Source organism: Corylus avellana, chromosome ca3 (assembly GCF_901000735.1).
Source record: "Corylus avellana chromosome ca3, CavTom2PMs-1.0".
Lineage (NCBI taxonomy): Eukaryota > Viridiplantae > Streptophyta > Magnoliopsida > Fagales > Betulaceae > Corylus > Corylus avellana.
This window is the reverse complement of record NC_081543.1, coordinates 22,621,374-22,636,059: the sequence shown is the minus strand read 5'-3', so window position 1 is coordinate 22,636,059 and position 14,686 is coordinate 22,621,374. Positions and strand designations below refer to the sequence as shown.

The following is a 14,686-nucleotide window of genomic DNA, read 5'->3' as shown; positions in this document are numbered from 1 at the left end:
GAAGGAGTTTTATGCTTTGAAAAAGGCTTACCCACACCTTGTGGGCAAGGTGTTTTGAAACAGGGAAGTATTGTAACATGCCATGTATAGAAGAGTGAGGTGGCAGCTGATAAGTGCTGAATATTACATATTTTAGCTTCTTAATTCACATATGTTAATCTCTTAGTTTTGTTATTATTTGATGTTTTGTGTTTTGTGTTTTGTGTTTTGTGTTTTTTTTTTTTTTTGTGTGTGTTTTCTAGCATTTTTAGGGTTTTTGAAGAAAGGAAAGCATTTATGGAAAGTTCCAAGCTTAAAGGACAATTTGAGAGAAAAGCTGCAAGTAATGAGATCGAGCACAAGTATTTAGGCTTGAGCGCATCAGTGCTCTAGCACAGCACTAGAAGGCTTGAGCGCATCAACGCTCGATCGCATAAGCAGCCAAGATGGAGCGCATCAGCGCTCGAGCACACAAGAGCAAGGATCAAGCACAGCCATGCGCTCGGGCGCACCAATCTGGGATCGAGCGCACTTGAGCGCCCAGCATGCGGCTAGACTACTTTTTCCCTTGAGATTGGGTTTTCAGTCTCCTTTTTGGATAAGAAGATTGACCCATGGTTTTCCTAGGGTTTCTAGGGCTTCTAGGTTTCTCCTAATCCTATAAATAGGCCTCTACACATTGAGAAAGATAGACAATCTTGGAGAGAAGAATTGGAGGCTCACTCAAGAAGCGTTTTTGGTTTCTTCTTTTCCCTTTTATTTTTAGGATGATTAGCATCTGAAGTATGTGTAACTAATATTTTAGTTAGGGCTCAATTGAAGCCCTAGTCATGTATTTTAGGATTTCAATATTGGCGTCTTTGCTGCAATTATATTGGAGTGCTTAACTTGATTATTTTTTGTTTAATCCTTCATATGAGTGTGCTTGACAAACATATGCATATGTTTGGATTTGTTATTTGTGTCAATTTGGGTGACCGAGTCTTGGGCATAATAGAGTGACAAAAGAATCTCCTCACGGGTTCTTGGATTAATCAACATGGAGAACCGTGGGTAGATACCATGCCCTATGCTTCATGTGTTTGTCGATTTTTATAGATTTATGCTTTCTTGAAGAACAACTTAGTAGATACCATGCTAAATCCTTTGAAAAATAAAAGAATTAAAGTATATACCATGCCTAATTCGTTGCTTAGGGAGATCAATAGCTTAGGGAGTAAATACCATGCCCTTAGGTTGGCAAGTATTAAGTATATCGGTATAATTGTTAGCATTGGCATATTGTTTATCTTAATTGAGTATGATTAGTGGTGGATGTCAAAACCCTAACCCTCGTTCTTATTATTATTTCTATTTTTTATTACCTTTTTATTTTACTATTCAATTCAACCTGTGACATCTTATTTAATTCAGTTAATTAATTAGGAAAAACATTCTAAGCATAATTTCATCAATCTTCATGGGAATGATATCGTATTTGCCTACTATAATATCGTTTTGATCTTGTGCACTTGCGAGTAAAATGTACCAATTATTCGCCTATTAATTTAGGTGGATAATTGGCATAATAGCAATTGCAGAAGTATATAGAATGAGGTGGCAGTTGCACAAGCATCCATGTGGCAGTGGTGGAAGATACTTGAAGACTACATGTATAAGAGAAGTGTTGTGCAAATTTTAATTACTCGCAAGTGCAAAAATCGTTTGCAATAAAGGGTTTTGCAAGTGCGAAGTCAATCCCATAGAGAATTGTGTTTTTTAAAACAATTTTAATCTAAACTAATTAAATCCTAACTTAGTCTTGAAAATTGATTTGATTTTTGAAATTGAAAACGAAACAAAATAAAATTAATCAAAAGATAAATACTAAGGTTTTAAGAATTTGCACTCACCAAATCAAAGCACATATTATTATGTTTGTTCATACATCCAAATTTCAATAAAATCCTATGCATGTTCTTTTTTTTTATATATATATATATAAATAACCTATTGAAAGATTCCATGAATCCATCCATTATACAAATCACAATGCATATCCAACTTAAATCAAAATCATCCAATGTATCCGTTTGATTAACGAAAAACAATGAATATCCAATTTAAATTGAAAGATGCAATGTATCCGTTGGATGAAACACATTGAATATCCAACTTTGGCAAAAATATTAATCTAAACAATCAATTACAAGAACTTAATCAAATAATTGATTTGAAATGAACAGACATTACACTAAACGTCGGAATTGTACGAACAAAATATAAAACTATGCAAACAAATCAATGGTGAGGCTTCATCTTCAACCTTAGTTGAAGGTTTAGCCTCTCATGACAAAAGGAATTATAAAGAAACTAATTAACTTCATTAAAATCAAAGAACTTACAAAAGAATTGGTGTTCAGAGCTACAAAAACCCAGATAACACGAAAATGACAAATAACAGGGTCTCTTGGCACGCCTCCGTACATTTCCCTAGAAAAGTATAGTATTTATAACTCTAATTAAGGGTTTCCACGCTCCTAGGTCAGACGAGTGCGCTCGATTGCACTCTAGGTGCACTCGAGCGTACTCGAGAATTTTTCAGGGTTTCTGCGGTGCAGCGCATGGGCGCTGCTTGCTTGGGTAAATGCAGGAGTGCGCTTGAGCGGGCCTTGCTAGGTACAAGCATAGATGCACTCGAGCGTGGTACTGTGTGCTCGATCCCACTTCTAGAATTTCACTTGTTTCCTACTTCTTTGCAATTTTCACCTTAAAGTTGCAGTTTTCTCTTAACAATCTGCAAAACGCTAAGACACCAAAACTAACAGAAACATAAAAAAATAACAAAACTAAAGGCTTAACAAATATAAATTAAGGGGCCAAAATATGCAATATTTGGTACTCATCAAGAAGCAATTGAAATGTGGTTAGCTATTCTCTAGGATCAGTTCTGTTAGTCTTGTTGTAATTCAATTAGTTAGTTGGGAAGTTAGTTGAAGTTGTTGGGAAGTTAGTTGAAGTTGTTAAGTAGAAGGAACTATTAATAGCTTTGATGGCAATGTAATAATCAGCTTTGTAGTCATTTGTTCAGTTGTGAACTTGGAGGTTGAGCATCATCGAAATGCTTGTTCAATAAGAAATCTATCCATTATTTCCTTCTTCCATTCTTTCCATTCTTTCCTTTCTTTTCCTTCTTACTTTAGCTCGATTTTACAAAAAGGAAACCTAATCGGTTTTGAAAATGGGACACCCCTGCATACCCCCATGTAGCTCTACTACTGCATCTAGGGCTGGCAAAACGGGTTGGCGTGTCTGGTTCGTGTCAACCCGGTTGACTCACGAACCCGTTTATGCTAACCTAAACCTAACACGTTTATATAAACGTGTCAAACACCCAAACTTAAACATGACACAACACGTGTAACCTATTTAGATAAACATGCCATTTCGGGTTCACATGACCCGACCTGTTAACACGTTTAATTTAGCTGTCAATAGGGTTTAACCCGGCACAACTTGACTTGACCCGACATGACAGCTAAGTTATTTTAATTTTTATAGCCTAACTAAATGGCAAAATCCCAGCAACCAAGCAGCAATGTGGCCGTTTTGAATTGAAAAAGAATGGTGGTTGGGAGGATTAGAAAAAAAAAAATAATAATAATGGTGGTTGGGAGAATTGATAGAAAGCCTCCAAAACAACAAAAGCTAATTCATGAATCTATTGTTAGTGTTGATTGAACTTGAGCATATACATATCAATATATCTTAAAATAAAACACATAAATTCAATAAACATATGGACAATCTATTTAGCTCAATTTTAAGATACGTGTCTAATTCCAATAGACATCTATAGCATGCAATACAAAACAAATGGATGACAATTCAATTTTTTTTTTTTTTGGTTAAAAATTTAAGTTAAAAAAATTAAAAAATAAAAAATAAAGGGGTCAACCTGCGGGTTGACATAACACGACCCATTTATTAAACGGGTTCCGAACCTGATTAACCTAAACCTTAACCCTAAAATTATGTGTCGTGTTCGCAGGTCACATATTAAATTGCTAACACTAGCCGCATAAGACACATCCACTACAAATGACTCGTTTGTTTGAATAATATAAAATAATAATAATAATTGACAAGAATTGAATTAACATTATTTGTTTTTTTGTTGCTGGGCCTAGAAGCAGATGGGCCCAGTAACCTTTTTTTTTTTTTGTGACAAGTGACAACTCACCTTTGGAGCCTCCCGAGCTTGACCTCCCTTTGCAATTGCCCCCAAAATGTTTCCCGCCAAAAAGGACCTACTCTTGCTCTTCTCTTCCCGCCATTTCAAAACCCATCCCCGACCCCCGATCACGACCAGCGGCTGGGATCTCACGAGAAAACAGCTTCTTCGTAAGCACAATCATGCTCTCTTCTTCAACTGATCTAATCCTTCTTACTCTCAACATTACTTTTAATGCTTCTTTTATCATCTAGGGTTAGGGTTTGCTACTTTTGTGAGATTAATTACATCCATTTTGTTTCTTTACCTAGTTGATTCCGCTGAGATCTGAAACGATTTTCGCTTTGTTTATCGGAAAATAGGCTCAGCACACAACCATGACCAGAGAGGAGATCGGAAATGGAAGCGAAGACATGGTAATTGATGAGTGTGAACCTGAAGGCCGTGAACGGAACTCCGTTCCTGACGAATTTAACGCCAACTATCTCAAAGTCTATTACGGTATAATTGTATGCATTGAATCTAAATTTGAATTGGCTTGGATTCGCTAACTCATGTGGACATTTTGTTGCTGTTCTTTGTGGCAGGAAAGCTTTTCCCTCACGCAGATATATTCAAATGGATCTCCTATGGAAATGGTAAAGCCGTGCATGTGCGTGTGCGCCTGCTTAGAAATTGATATTTGTTCCTGTGTTGAATATGTGCTTGATTGCTGTGTAGATGGGAAGCATCCTGCCTGTGACCAGTCCTACTTCAGTCGAAGAGAGTTTTCGTACACGCTGGATAATGATATTTATCTGCGCTACCAGTCTTTCAACAGTGCATCTGAACTTGAAAATTCCATCAAAGAGAAGTGTCCGTTTAAAATCGATATCGGGCCTGTGTACAGTGTGGATGTAAGATTTCTATTAGACCACTCTTACGATGATGATTCGATTCGTGTTTTCATTAACAGTGATTGCTTGATTGACATAACTTGTAGACGTGTAGTTGTCCTCACACTTAAACTTGAATTTTTTAACGTTGTTCAATATATGCTTTTATTTTGAAGATGATGATAGTGAATGTACTAGCTGATTTTGTTCTATCTAGTACATTTTGTTCTAACCGAAGATAAAAACTATTTCTTTTGATACATGCTTGCCATGTTAGTTTTCCCAATTTTCTTGTAATGCATGTAATGAGTTGAGCTGGTTACTTGTATGCACAATCACAGAATCCATATCGAGTACTGTTTTTTTTTTTTTTTTAAGCATAGCAGAGACTGGAATTGAATGCCAGGGTTCCTATTCTTGGTTTCTTGTGAATTTCAATTGTTGTACTTCTCGGCCCTATTCTTTTTTTTTTCTTTTTTTTTCTTTATTATTATTATTTTTTTAAAGAAAAGATCTTTATTATGCTGCAGCCTGCAAAGAGGCATGCATATGCACAAACTGGTGATAATGTTTTCACTCCGGTGGAGAGGGAGCTTGTTTTTGATATTGTAAGTTAATCAACTTTTAAAGCCACTAAAACAGTCACAATTTAACTGAAAGTTTGACTATGAGGGATTGCTTGTTTGATGTGTTCGGCTTTCACTTTTTTCTGCAGGATATTACGGATTACGATGATGTTAGATACTGCTGCTCAGGAGCTGATGTTTGCTTGGACTGCTGGCCTCTAATGACAGTTGCTATCAAAGTGATTGATACTTCTCTCAGAGGTAGGGTGATATTTGCTTTTCTCCTTCACCCAAGCAAACAGAAGAAGAAAGACTAATTGGCATCTAATATATTATTTTGAGTAATTTGTTGGGTATTAGATCTTACCAGGATTGTGTTTAAATGAACACAACTAGAGGGACTTCTTAGCACATATTTATGGTGAATTTGAAGGGGTTTTGTTATGTTCTGAGTGAAAATAAAAGTTGGTGGTTGCACTTAAAACTGTACACTATTAGTTTGATGATATTCCTAGAAAAAGGCTAGTTGAGGCTCAAATGGTAAACAAGCCTGATGCCCTTGAAGAAGAGATAAAACTGCTGTTGGTGTAAAAAGGGTGGAGGCAGTGAATTGTAATTGTGACTGCACGAAGTCTTATTAGGTGGAGAGTCTGTGATTAGGAGTCCAGAAATAGAAGACTTGTTTGGAATGTTATTCCCATTTCTATAATTTCCACTAACACTAACGAGCACTTGTTTGGTTCCTGAAAACAGCCTGTTTTTCGGAAACTGTTCTTAAAAAGAAGTGTTCTTGAAAATAGCCTGTTTTCAGAAGACATCATAATGATGTTTCTTGAAACTGTTTTCTATTTTAAGTTTTGTAAAATAGTTTTTTATTAGACAAAGCATATGAGCCGGTACAAGTTTCAGATCTCAAACATGCCTCTTATCTCTGCACTACTTATCGGGCAATGTTGGAGCTTTATGTTAATTGATTTTTATCATCTCCATTCCTACTTGTATGGTTTTACAGACCCTTACACCTGGCTTTCAATCCTCTTTTGCAGATGATTTCGGTTTTAATCATATTCTCTGGGTATTTAGTGGTCGACGTGGTGTTCATTGCTGGGTTTGTGATGGGAAAGCAAGGAGGTTATACAATAAGTAGTTGAATATATATATATATTTCAAATTCCGTACTCATGTCATGACACTCAAGGATTCAAAACTGTACTGCCTTTACTCCTGCAGGTTGACAAATGAACAGAGGGCATCTATTGCGGAATATTTCCGTGTCTACAAGGTAGTATATTACGATGTTAAAAAACTTTTGAATTTGGAATATATTTTATGGCATGAAGAATAGTTTTTTCTGTACTCTGTTCAGGGAAATGAAAATAGTCTTAAAAAGGTGTCTTTTACGGGTCTTGCTCTGCATCCCTTCCTTGCGTAAGTGTTAATATATATTGAATTTCAACTGCTGAGCCCGTTATTTCCTCTCCTAAGGCATATTCCGTCTCTGCAGGAGATCATATTCTGAAGTTCTCAAGGATTTCTTTAAGTCAAAATTGCTTTTAAGTCAAAAACTATTTTCAACTGAGGAGCGATATGAGAAGATCTTAGAGATGATTCCTGATGAATGTATAAATTTTTTTCTGTTATGTATAAAATATTCTATGCCCATTGTTAAGTATTTCACATGAAGTTTTCTTTGCAGCTATTACTTCTGAACTTCGGGGGAAGTGGCAGGAGAACAAGCGATCCTCCATTTCAAAAGAAGACACTAATGTTGTCAGATGGCAGCAACTAAAACATATATTGCAATCGGGAAGACCGAAGGTATGATATCTCTAGTGTCGCACAATTGTCTCTCTCTAGGACCTTGTAATAAAAATTGGATATCAGTGCTACACATGCTAGCATGAATAGTAGAAGAGAACTAATATGTATACTGGTCTATAACTTTGTATAAGGCATCCAGATGCAATAGATTGGAATAGCAGATTTTTCAGCCAATTTTTGTTTTTTTATTTATCATTCCCATGGAATGACATCGTTGCCTTCCAATAATGTAGACAACCATTGCTTAAAACAATTTAATAGAGTTGATACCAGCATAGTTGTTTAAGGTCAAATCCTTCTATTGCTCATTGACTTGTACTAAAGGGTGCCGCTTTCCTTGGAAGAGTGTCTGGCGAACTCAGGTTCCTTTGAGGGCGGCCTTTTTCACATGGTTGGCGGCTCTAGGTAAGATCCTCACCATGGATAATCTTAGGAAGTGGCTCGTCGTCATGATGGATAGATGTTGCATATGTAAGAGGAATGGAGAGTTTGTTGATCACCTTCTTCATTGTGACGTGGCTTATGCCATTTGGATTGCCTTTCTCAGTTGTTTTGGGTTGTACTGGGTTAAACCTAAATGTGTAGTCGATCTATTTGCCTATTGGTGAACCTCTAGCAGTTCGAGGAATACTGCAATAAGGAAGATGGTGTCTATGTGCCTTTTATGGTGTTTATGGAGGGAAATGAATGACAAGTTTTGAGGACCAGGAAAGAACGATAGATGAGATTTTATCTTTATTCTTCAAATCTTTGTAACAGCTGGTTATATTTTTCCTTTGTTGATTAGTTATAGTCACTTGTTCGTTTTGCTTCTTCTAGTTAGATGCTTCCTTTTGTATATTTCCTTTGTACTTATGGGTGCCTTACACTTTAAATCCATTTATAATACAATTAGTAGACTGCCTCTTTTTTCTACAACTGTGTGCTTCAAATTTTATCAGTACCATAGTGATGTGTTTTCTAGTTATAATTAGGCCAACTTAGACAGAACCTTTATTTATGCAATCTTTGATAGGAATGAAGAAATTAAGGAAGATGTAGATAATGTTTAGTACTGGTTGCTGAGTGCCATCCATGCAATGTATAGCAAATAGGCAATAGCAGGGGTTTGAAGCAGCTGAATATTGGAAAGCTTAGGATGAATACAATTGTGACAAAGGTGATGATGGGTCCATAGAAAGCCTGTGGCATGAAATTCTCTAATCTAGTAAAGTGTGATTTAATTTTCGTGGAACTTAATTTTGTTTTACCTCTTTACTTGTTTCAGGCACAAGGGCTGCGAAGGTGTGTTGAAGAGATTGTATTCTCTTTTACCTATCCTAGGCTTGATATGGAGGTTTGTGTAATGCCACCCTTGTTTTAAGTTTACATTCTTCTCAGGGTCGTATATCAACACAGATGAGGAATTATATACTCCTTACACAAGTAAACCTTTTATGTCTGACATGCTATAATAGTTTTCTCATTTGGCCTATCTGCTTGCTTTTTAGGTTTCAAAACACATGAACCATTTGCTAAAAGCACCATTCTGTGTACACCCAAAAACAGGTCAGCCCCTGGAATATTTGTTAGTATTGGATATGAATGGCAATATTTCTATAATTTTGTACTGTAAACATTATAAACATTATCTGATAATGTTCTTGAAAATCTTAATGGTATTATTTTGCTCAGACACCAAAACCTTTTTAACTTAAGGAAGTTGATAGGACTCCACGATAATTTGAACAGAAATAGATAGATATATGATAGATAATGAACTCCAATTAAGGGTTGGAGACAAACCACAAAGACAAATGTCTGATTACAATTTTTATAACCCATGGATTCTACGATCATTGTCTTATACTAGACTCACACACGACTACCCACATAACATAATAAATTGTCCACTAAAACATAACCACCTGAGCATGATGCTTATCTACCCACATAACATAACAATTACCCACATGACATAACCACTTCCCATTCCACTACCATGCTGCAACGTGCCATAACCACTTCCCCTTTTACTGTCGTGCTGCCCCACGTTGCCCCACGTCTCCTTTAGCTTTACTCCATGACCGAATCCTATATGATTGGCATGTCTTCCCCTTCTATTGCCAGATAACGTGGATTAGGATGGTGAGAGCGTTGGGTCCTTTGTGGCAATCTATCATTCGCCCCCCCTTGAAGATTAGCCTTGTCCGCAAGGTTAATAGATGAGAACTGCTGCTGGAGTTGCTCCGTGTCTTTCCATGTGGCATCTTCTGGAGCAAGATGCTTCCATTGGACCAAAACTTCAGTAAAAAACTTGGTTCCTTTTTTGACCCAGTGATAATTGAGTATGTGTAGAGGCTCGATAATTGGACCCGTGTCTTCAGAGAAGGGAGGTAGTGTGGTTGAGATGTTAGAAACGTCACCTATCTTCTTGAGGAGAGAAACATGAAACACAGTATAGACTTTGGACTCCTTAGGCAGGGTCAGCCTATATGCAACCGAGCCAACCTCCCCTATCACTTGGAATGGACCGAAGAACTTGTTGGCAAGTTTTTGATGAGCTCTACGGAATACACTTTGCTGACGATAGGGCTGTAGTTTCAAGAATACCCAATCACCCATGTGGAATTTCACTTCACGACGCTTGGCATCGGCATATTGCTTCATGCGGTTGTTGGAATTGTGCAGATGAGACTTCAAGTCTCGAAGTAACTCATCATGATTCTGCAAATTGTGATCCACTTTGCTGATTGGGGATGTCCCCACCAAATAATTGACCAAACGAGGTGGTGCTCGGCCATACAATGCTTGGAAAGGGGTTGTCCCTGTTGATGCGTGGAAGCTAGTATTATACCAGTATTCAGCCCATGCGATAAATGATTCCCACATCTTGGGATGCTGGCTGGTGAAACATCTTAAGTACTGTTCGATACAGCAGTTGACAACTTCAGTTTGCCCATCGGTTTGTGGGTGATAAGCTGAGCTCATTTTCAATGATGTATCTTGAAGTTTGAAAAACTCCTTCCAAAACGAGCTAAGAAAAATTGGGTCTTTGTCACTCACGATAGAATGGGGTACGCCATGGAGTTTCATCACCTCAGAAACAAAAATTTCTGCAACTTTCTTAGCTGAGTATGGATGACTTAATGCAAAGAAATGTCCATACTTTGTTAAGCGGTCAACAACAACCAAGATGGAATTTTTACCCGTCGACAAAGACAACCCATCTATAAAATTTAAACTGACATCCTCCCAAACCTGATAAGGAATTGGCAGAGGCTGAAGAAGCCCAACTGGGGAACGAGCTTCAATTTTGTTTCTTCGGCAAACATCACATTCAGAGACAAAATCCTGGATGTCTGTCTTCATAGCTTCCCAAAAAAAATTCTGGGCTAATCTTTTTAGAGTTCGCAAGATGCCTGAATGGCCTGCCAACTTGGAAGCATGAAACTCATGAAGAATCTCGTGCTTGAGGAGCGACTTAGGAGGAATGACAATGCGACCTTTAAAAAATAGTAACCCATCTCGTACCTTATATTTAGTCATTAACTCTAGTTGCGCTTGTAGCTTTTGGTGAATTGCAATTAGATAAGGATCAGCCACGTTGATCTGTTTTAATTCCTCCCATAAGCTGAAATGTGGACCTGAAATGCCGTCAATAGCTGGAGCGGTTATGGAAATTAGGAGTGGGCTATGTGGCATCTGCGACATAGCGTCAGCTGCTGCGTTGGAGTGGCCTGGCCGATAAATGATTCCATAATCGAAACCCACCAACTTGGACACCCATTCTGCTGCTCGGGGTTGACGATGCGTTGTTCCAAGAGGAACTTGAGACTTTTTTGGTCCGTTTGTATCTGGAATTTGTTTCCCAGCAAATATGGTCACCACACTCTGATTTCCTCCATGATAGCTAGCATCTCTTTGGAGTAGATTGACCATGCTCGTTTAGAAGGTCCAAGAGCCTTGCTCAAATATGCAATGGGTCGCCCATTTTGGCTCAAGATTGCTCCAATTCCATAGTCCGATGCATCCGTCTCCGCAATAAATTTGTTAGAAAAATCAGGTAGCAGCAAGACTGGCGTTGTCACCATGGCCGTTTTTAAGGTCTCAAATGCAGCATTGGCCTTTGGGTTCCATCCAAAATTTCCCTTCTTCAACAAGTCTGTTAATGGGGCGGCAATAACTCCATAATTTCACACAAACTTGCAGTAATAGCCCCTAAGGCCTAAAAAACCACGCAGCTCCGTGACTGTCTTCGGTGGTGGCCAAGATTGCATACCATCAATCTTGCGATTATCAACCCTTACCCCTTCCTGAGAAATTATATGCCGCAAATAATCCACTTCAAGAGCCCCAAATGTACATTTGGAGGGCTTCACAAAGAATTTTTGAGTACTTAATATCTCAAAAATTTTATGCAGATGATCTACATGCTCATTCCAACATTTGCTAAATATGAGTATGTCGTCAAAGAAAACCAAAAGAAATTTCCGTAAATAAGGTCGAAATACCTCATTCAGGGCTGCTTGGAATGTGGATGGTGCATTGCATAGGCCAAATGGCATCATCACATACTCATAGTGACCACTATGGGTTTGGAAGGTTGTCTTATGTATGTCTTCCGGTTGAACTTGGATTTGGTGGTAGCCTGCTCGTAAGTCCAACTTAGTGAAATGGACTGCACCATGGAGTTCATCTAACATGTCATCCACCATAGGAATTGGAAATCGATCTTTAATGGTTACCGCATTTAACGCCCGGTAGTCCGTACAAACCTTCACGACCCGTCCTTTTTTTTAACCAATAAAATTGGTGATGAAAAAGGACTTGTGCTAGGCCGGATTAGCCCTGTGGTTAGCATCTCCATCACTTGCCGCTCTATCTCATTTTTTTGAAAGAGAGCGTATCGATATGGTCTCACGTTAACTGCTACAGTGTCATCTTTTAATGGAATTTTGTGGTCAAAAATCCTGGAAGGTGGAATTCCTGGAGCAAGTCGTGGATTTCTGGTGGTAAGGTCACAGCCTCTGCTTGGGGCTTCACCAGTGAGACAATGACAAATAATTCCCCTTCTCCTTGCATTTCACGGTCAAGAGTCTGGATAAGTATCTCACGAATGGGCTCTACCGCCTGGGCTGCGAGTGTGATGGACTGACCATCCCATTGAAAACTCATCGTCATTGTTTTCCAGTTACATAGCACGGGCCCAAGAATTTCCAACCACTGAATACCCAATACAACATCTAACCCATGCAATGGTAAGGAATAAAATGTAGTGGAAAATTGAAACCCTTGTATGGAAATTAGCACATTCTCATACCTCTCTTGGCACTGTGGCCTTTCATCATTTGCTACCTTGATAGCAAATTCTTCCACCGGTGTTACAAGAAGTTGTAGTGCTTGAGCTACCTTATGATCCATGAAATTGTGGGTAGACCCACTATCAATCAAGATGATCAATGTCCTACCAATGACAACTTTGATACGCATGGTTTTGGGTCCATTACAACCGGCAATGGCATGGAGAGAGATGAGCGGTTCTTCCTCCTCTGCAACCGGTTTGCCATCTATTGCTCCTTCAAATGGGTCTCCATCATCATCCACTGCATCTTCCGTGGTGTAAGCTTCAAGGAAGAAAGCTTGAGGTTTTTGACACCGGTGTCCCGGCGTGAATTTCTCATTGCAAGAAAAACATAAGCCCTTCTCTCGATGTTTTTGCATCTCCTCCCATGACAATTTCTTTGCACTTCTAGACAAATATGTCAGTGTTACTGGTATTGCCGCAGATGGCCCAGCAGTGGTTGTTACTTGCCTATAAGATTTTTGCATGAAGTTGGTGTAGTGGGACTTGGGCCCTTCACTTTGCGTTGTCTTCCGTGATTTTGAGAGATTTTCATCCCTCATGCATGCCGACTCAATGGCATCACAAAGGGTCTTGGGTTTGAACGTTCGAATTGCAGAGACAATGTCTTGCTTTAAGCCCCCAAGGAATGCTCCTACTAGTGCTTTTTGACACCACCTGTCCACCCGATTCGCTAGACGTTCAAACTCTTGTTGGTATTCCCGCAATGTCCCCACTTGCTGGATTGTGGTAAGTGCTTCGTCATAGTCCTCAATTTCAGTAGGACCGAAACGGATCATCAACTCCCATTCAAATACCTCCCAAGTAGTGGCCAATCATTCCTCCTGATACACAGCTTCTTTAACCATTGCCACCATTGATTGGCCTCACTTTCTAGATGAAAGGCAGCCAACGACACCCGTTGTTCCTCCAGAGTTTGCTTATAGTCGAAGTATTGGACTACCCGGTTTATCCAAATTGTAGGATCGTCCCCAAATAACGGGGAAAATCCAGTTTAGCGAAGCCATTTGATCCTTTAGAACCATTTGAATGCCCAGTAGAATGATCCCCATGCCCTTGAAATGATCCTTGATCTTTTGTTCCAGATGACTCGCCCTTCTCGAGAGACTTGGAGAATAATTCCCTAAGCTCATGAAAATTAGACTGTGACTCCGTACCCAGCTTCGCAATTCCTTCTTTCAGCTCATGTATTTCCATCTCCAATTTCTCGATGCGATCCTTGTTGGTAGCCATGCTCTGATACCAAATTGATAGGACTCCACGATAATTTGAACAGAAATAGATAGATATATGATAGATAATGAACTCCAATTAAGGGTTGGAGACAAACCACAAAAACAAATGTCTGATTACAATTTGTATAACCCATGGATTCTACAATCATTGTCTTATACTAGACTCACACATGACTTCTACTCACACACGACTACCCGTAATAGATACCCACGAAAACATAACCACCTAAACATAATACTTATCTACCGACGTAAGATAACAATTACCCACATGACATAACCACTTCCCATTCCACTACCATGCTGCAACGTGCCATAACCACTTCCCCTTTTACTGTCATGCTGCCCCACGTTGCCCCACGTCTCCTTTAGCTTTACTCCATTACCGAATCCTATGTGATTGGCACGTCTTCCCCTCCTACTGCCAGATAACGTGGTTTAGCATGGTGAGAGCGTTGGGTCCTTCGTGGCAATCTATCAGAAGTAAATTAGTTGTTGTTAACTACTAGGGATGGAAGTCATATGCTTATAGTATGAAGCCTTGAATAAGTGACATCTGCAACCATCTTTTCTGGCAAATATATGTTAGTTTTGTGGGTCATTTTAGTATCTAATAGTATTTATTCTACTTTTCCAGGTCGTGTTTGTGTTCC

The 14,686-nt window shown here is 38.8% G+C and overlaps 1 protein-coding gene across 3 annotated transcripts in view; it reads left to right on the top strand.

Moving 5' to 3' along the window:
- Window positions 1-4,251: 4,251 nt before the first annotated feature.
- The window catches only part of LOC132175198 (uncharacterized), a 16,025-nt gene continuing 5,590 nt past the window's right edge, over window positions 4,252-14,686 (top strand). The window contains exons 1-13 of one of the 3 annotated variants that reach the window (XM_059587067.1): window positions 4,252-4,362; window positions 4,555-4,693; window positions 4,780-4,830; window positions 4,913-5,088; window positions 5,598-5,675; window positions 5,783-5,894; window positions 6,680-6,764; window positions 6,864-6,915; window positions 7,000-7,061; window positions 7,138-7,253; window positions 7,330-7,451; window positions 8,722-8,790; window positions 8,945-9,002. In XM_059587067.1, coding sequence (XP_059443050.1) covers window positions 4,570-4,693; window positions 4,780-4,830; window positions 4,913-5,088; window positions 5,598-5,675; window positions 5,783-5,894; window positions 6,680-6,764; window positions 6,864-6,915; window positions 7,000-7,061; window positions 7,138-7,253; window positions 7,330-7,451; window positions 8,722-8,790; window positions 8,945-9,002 — 1,105 coding nt within the window. In that variant the 5' untranslated portion in view covers window positions 4,252-4,362; window positions 4,555-4,569. The other 2 variants (XM_059587069.1, XM_059587066.1) reach the window with 2 other exon arrangements.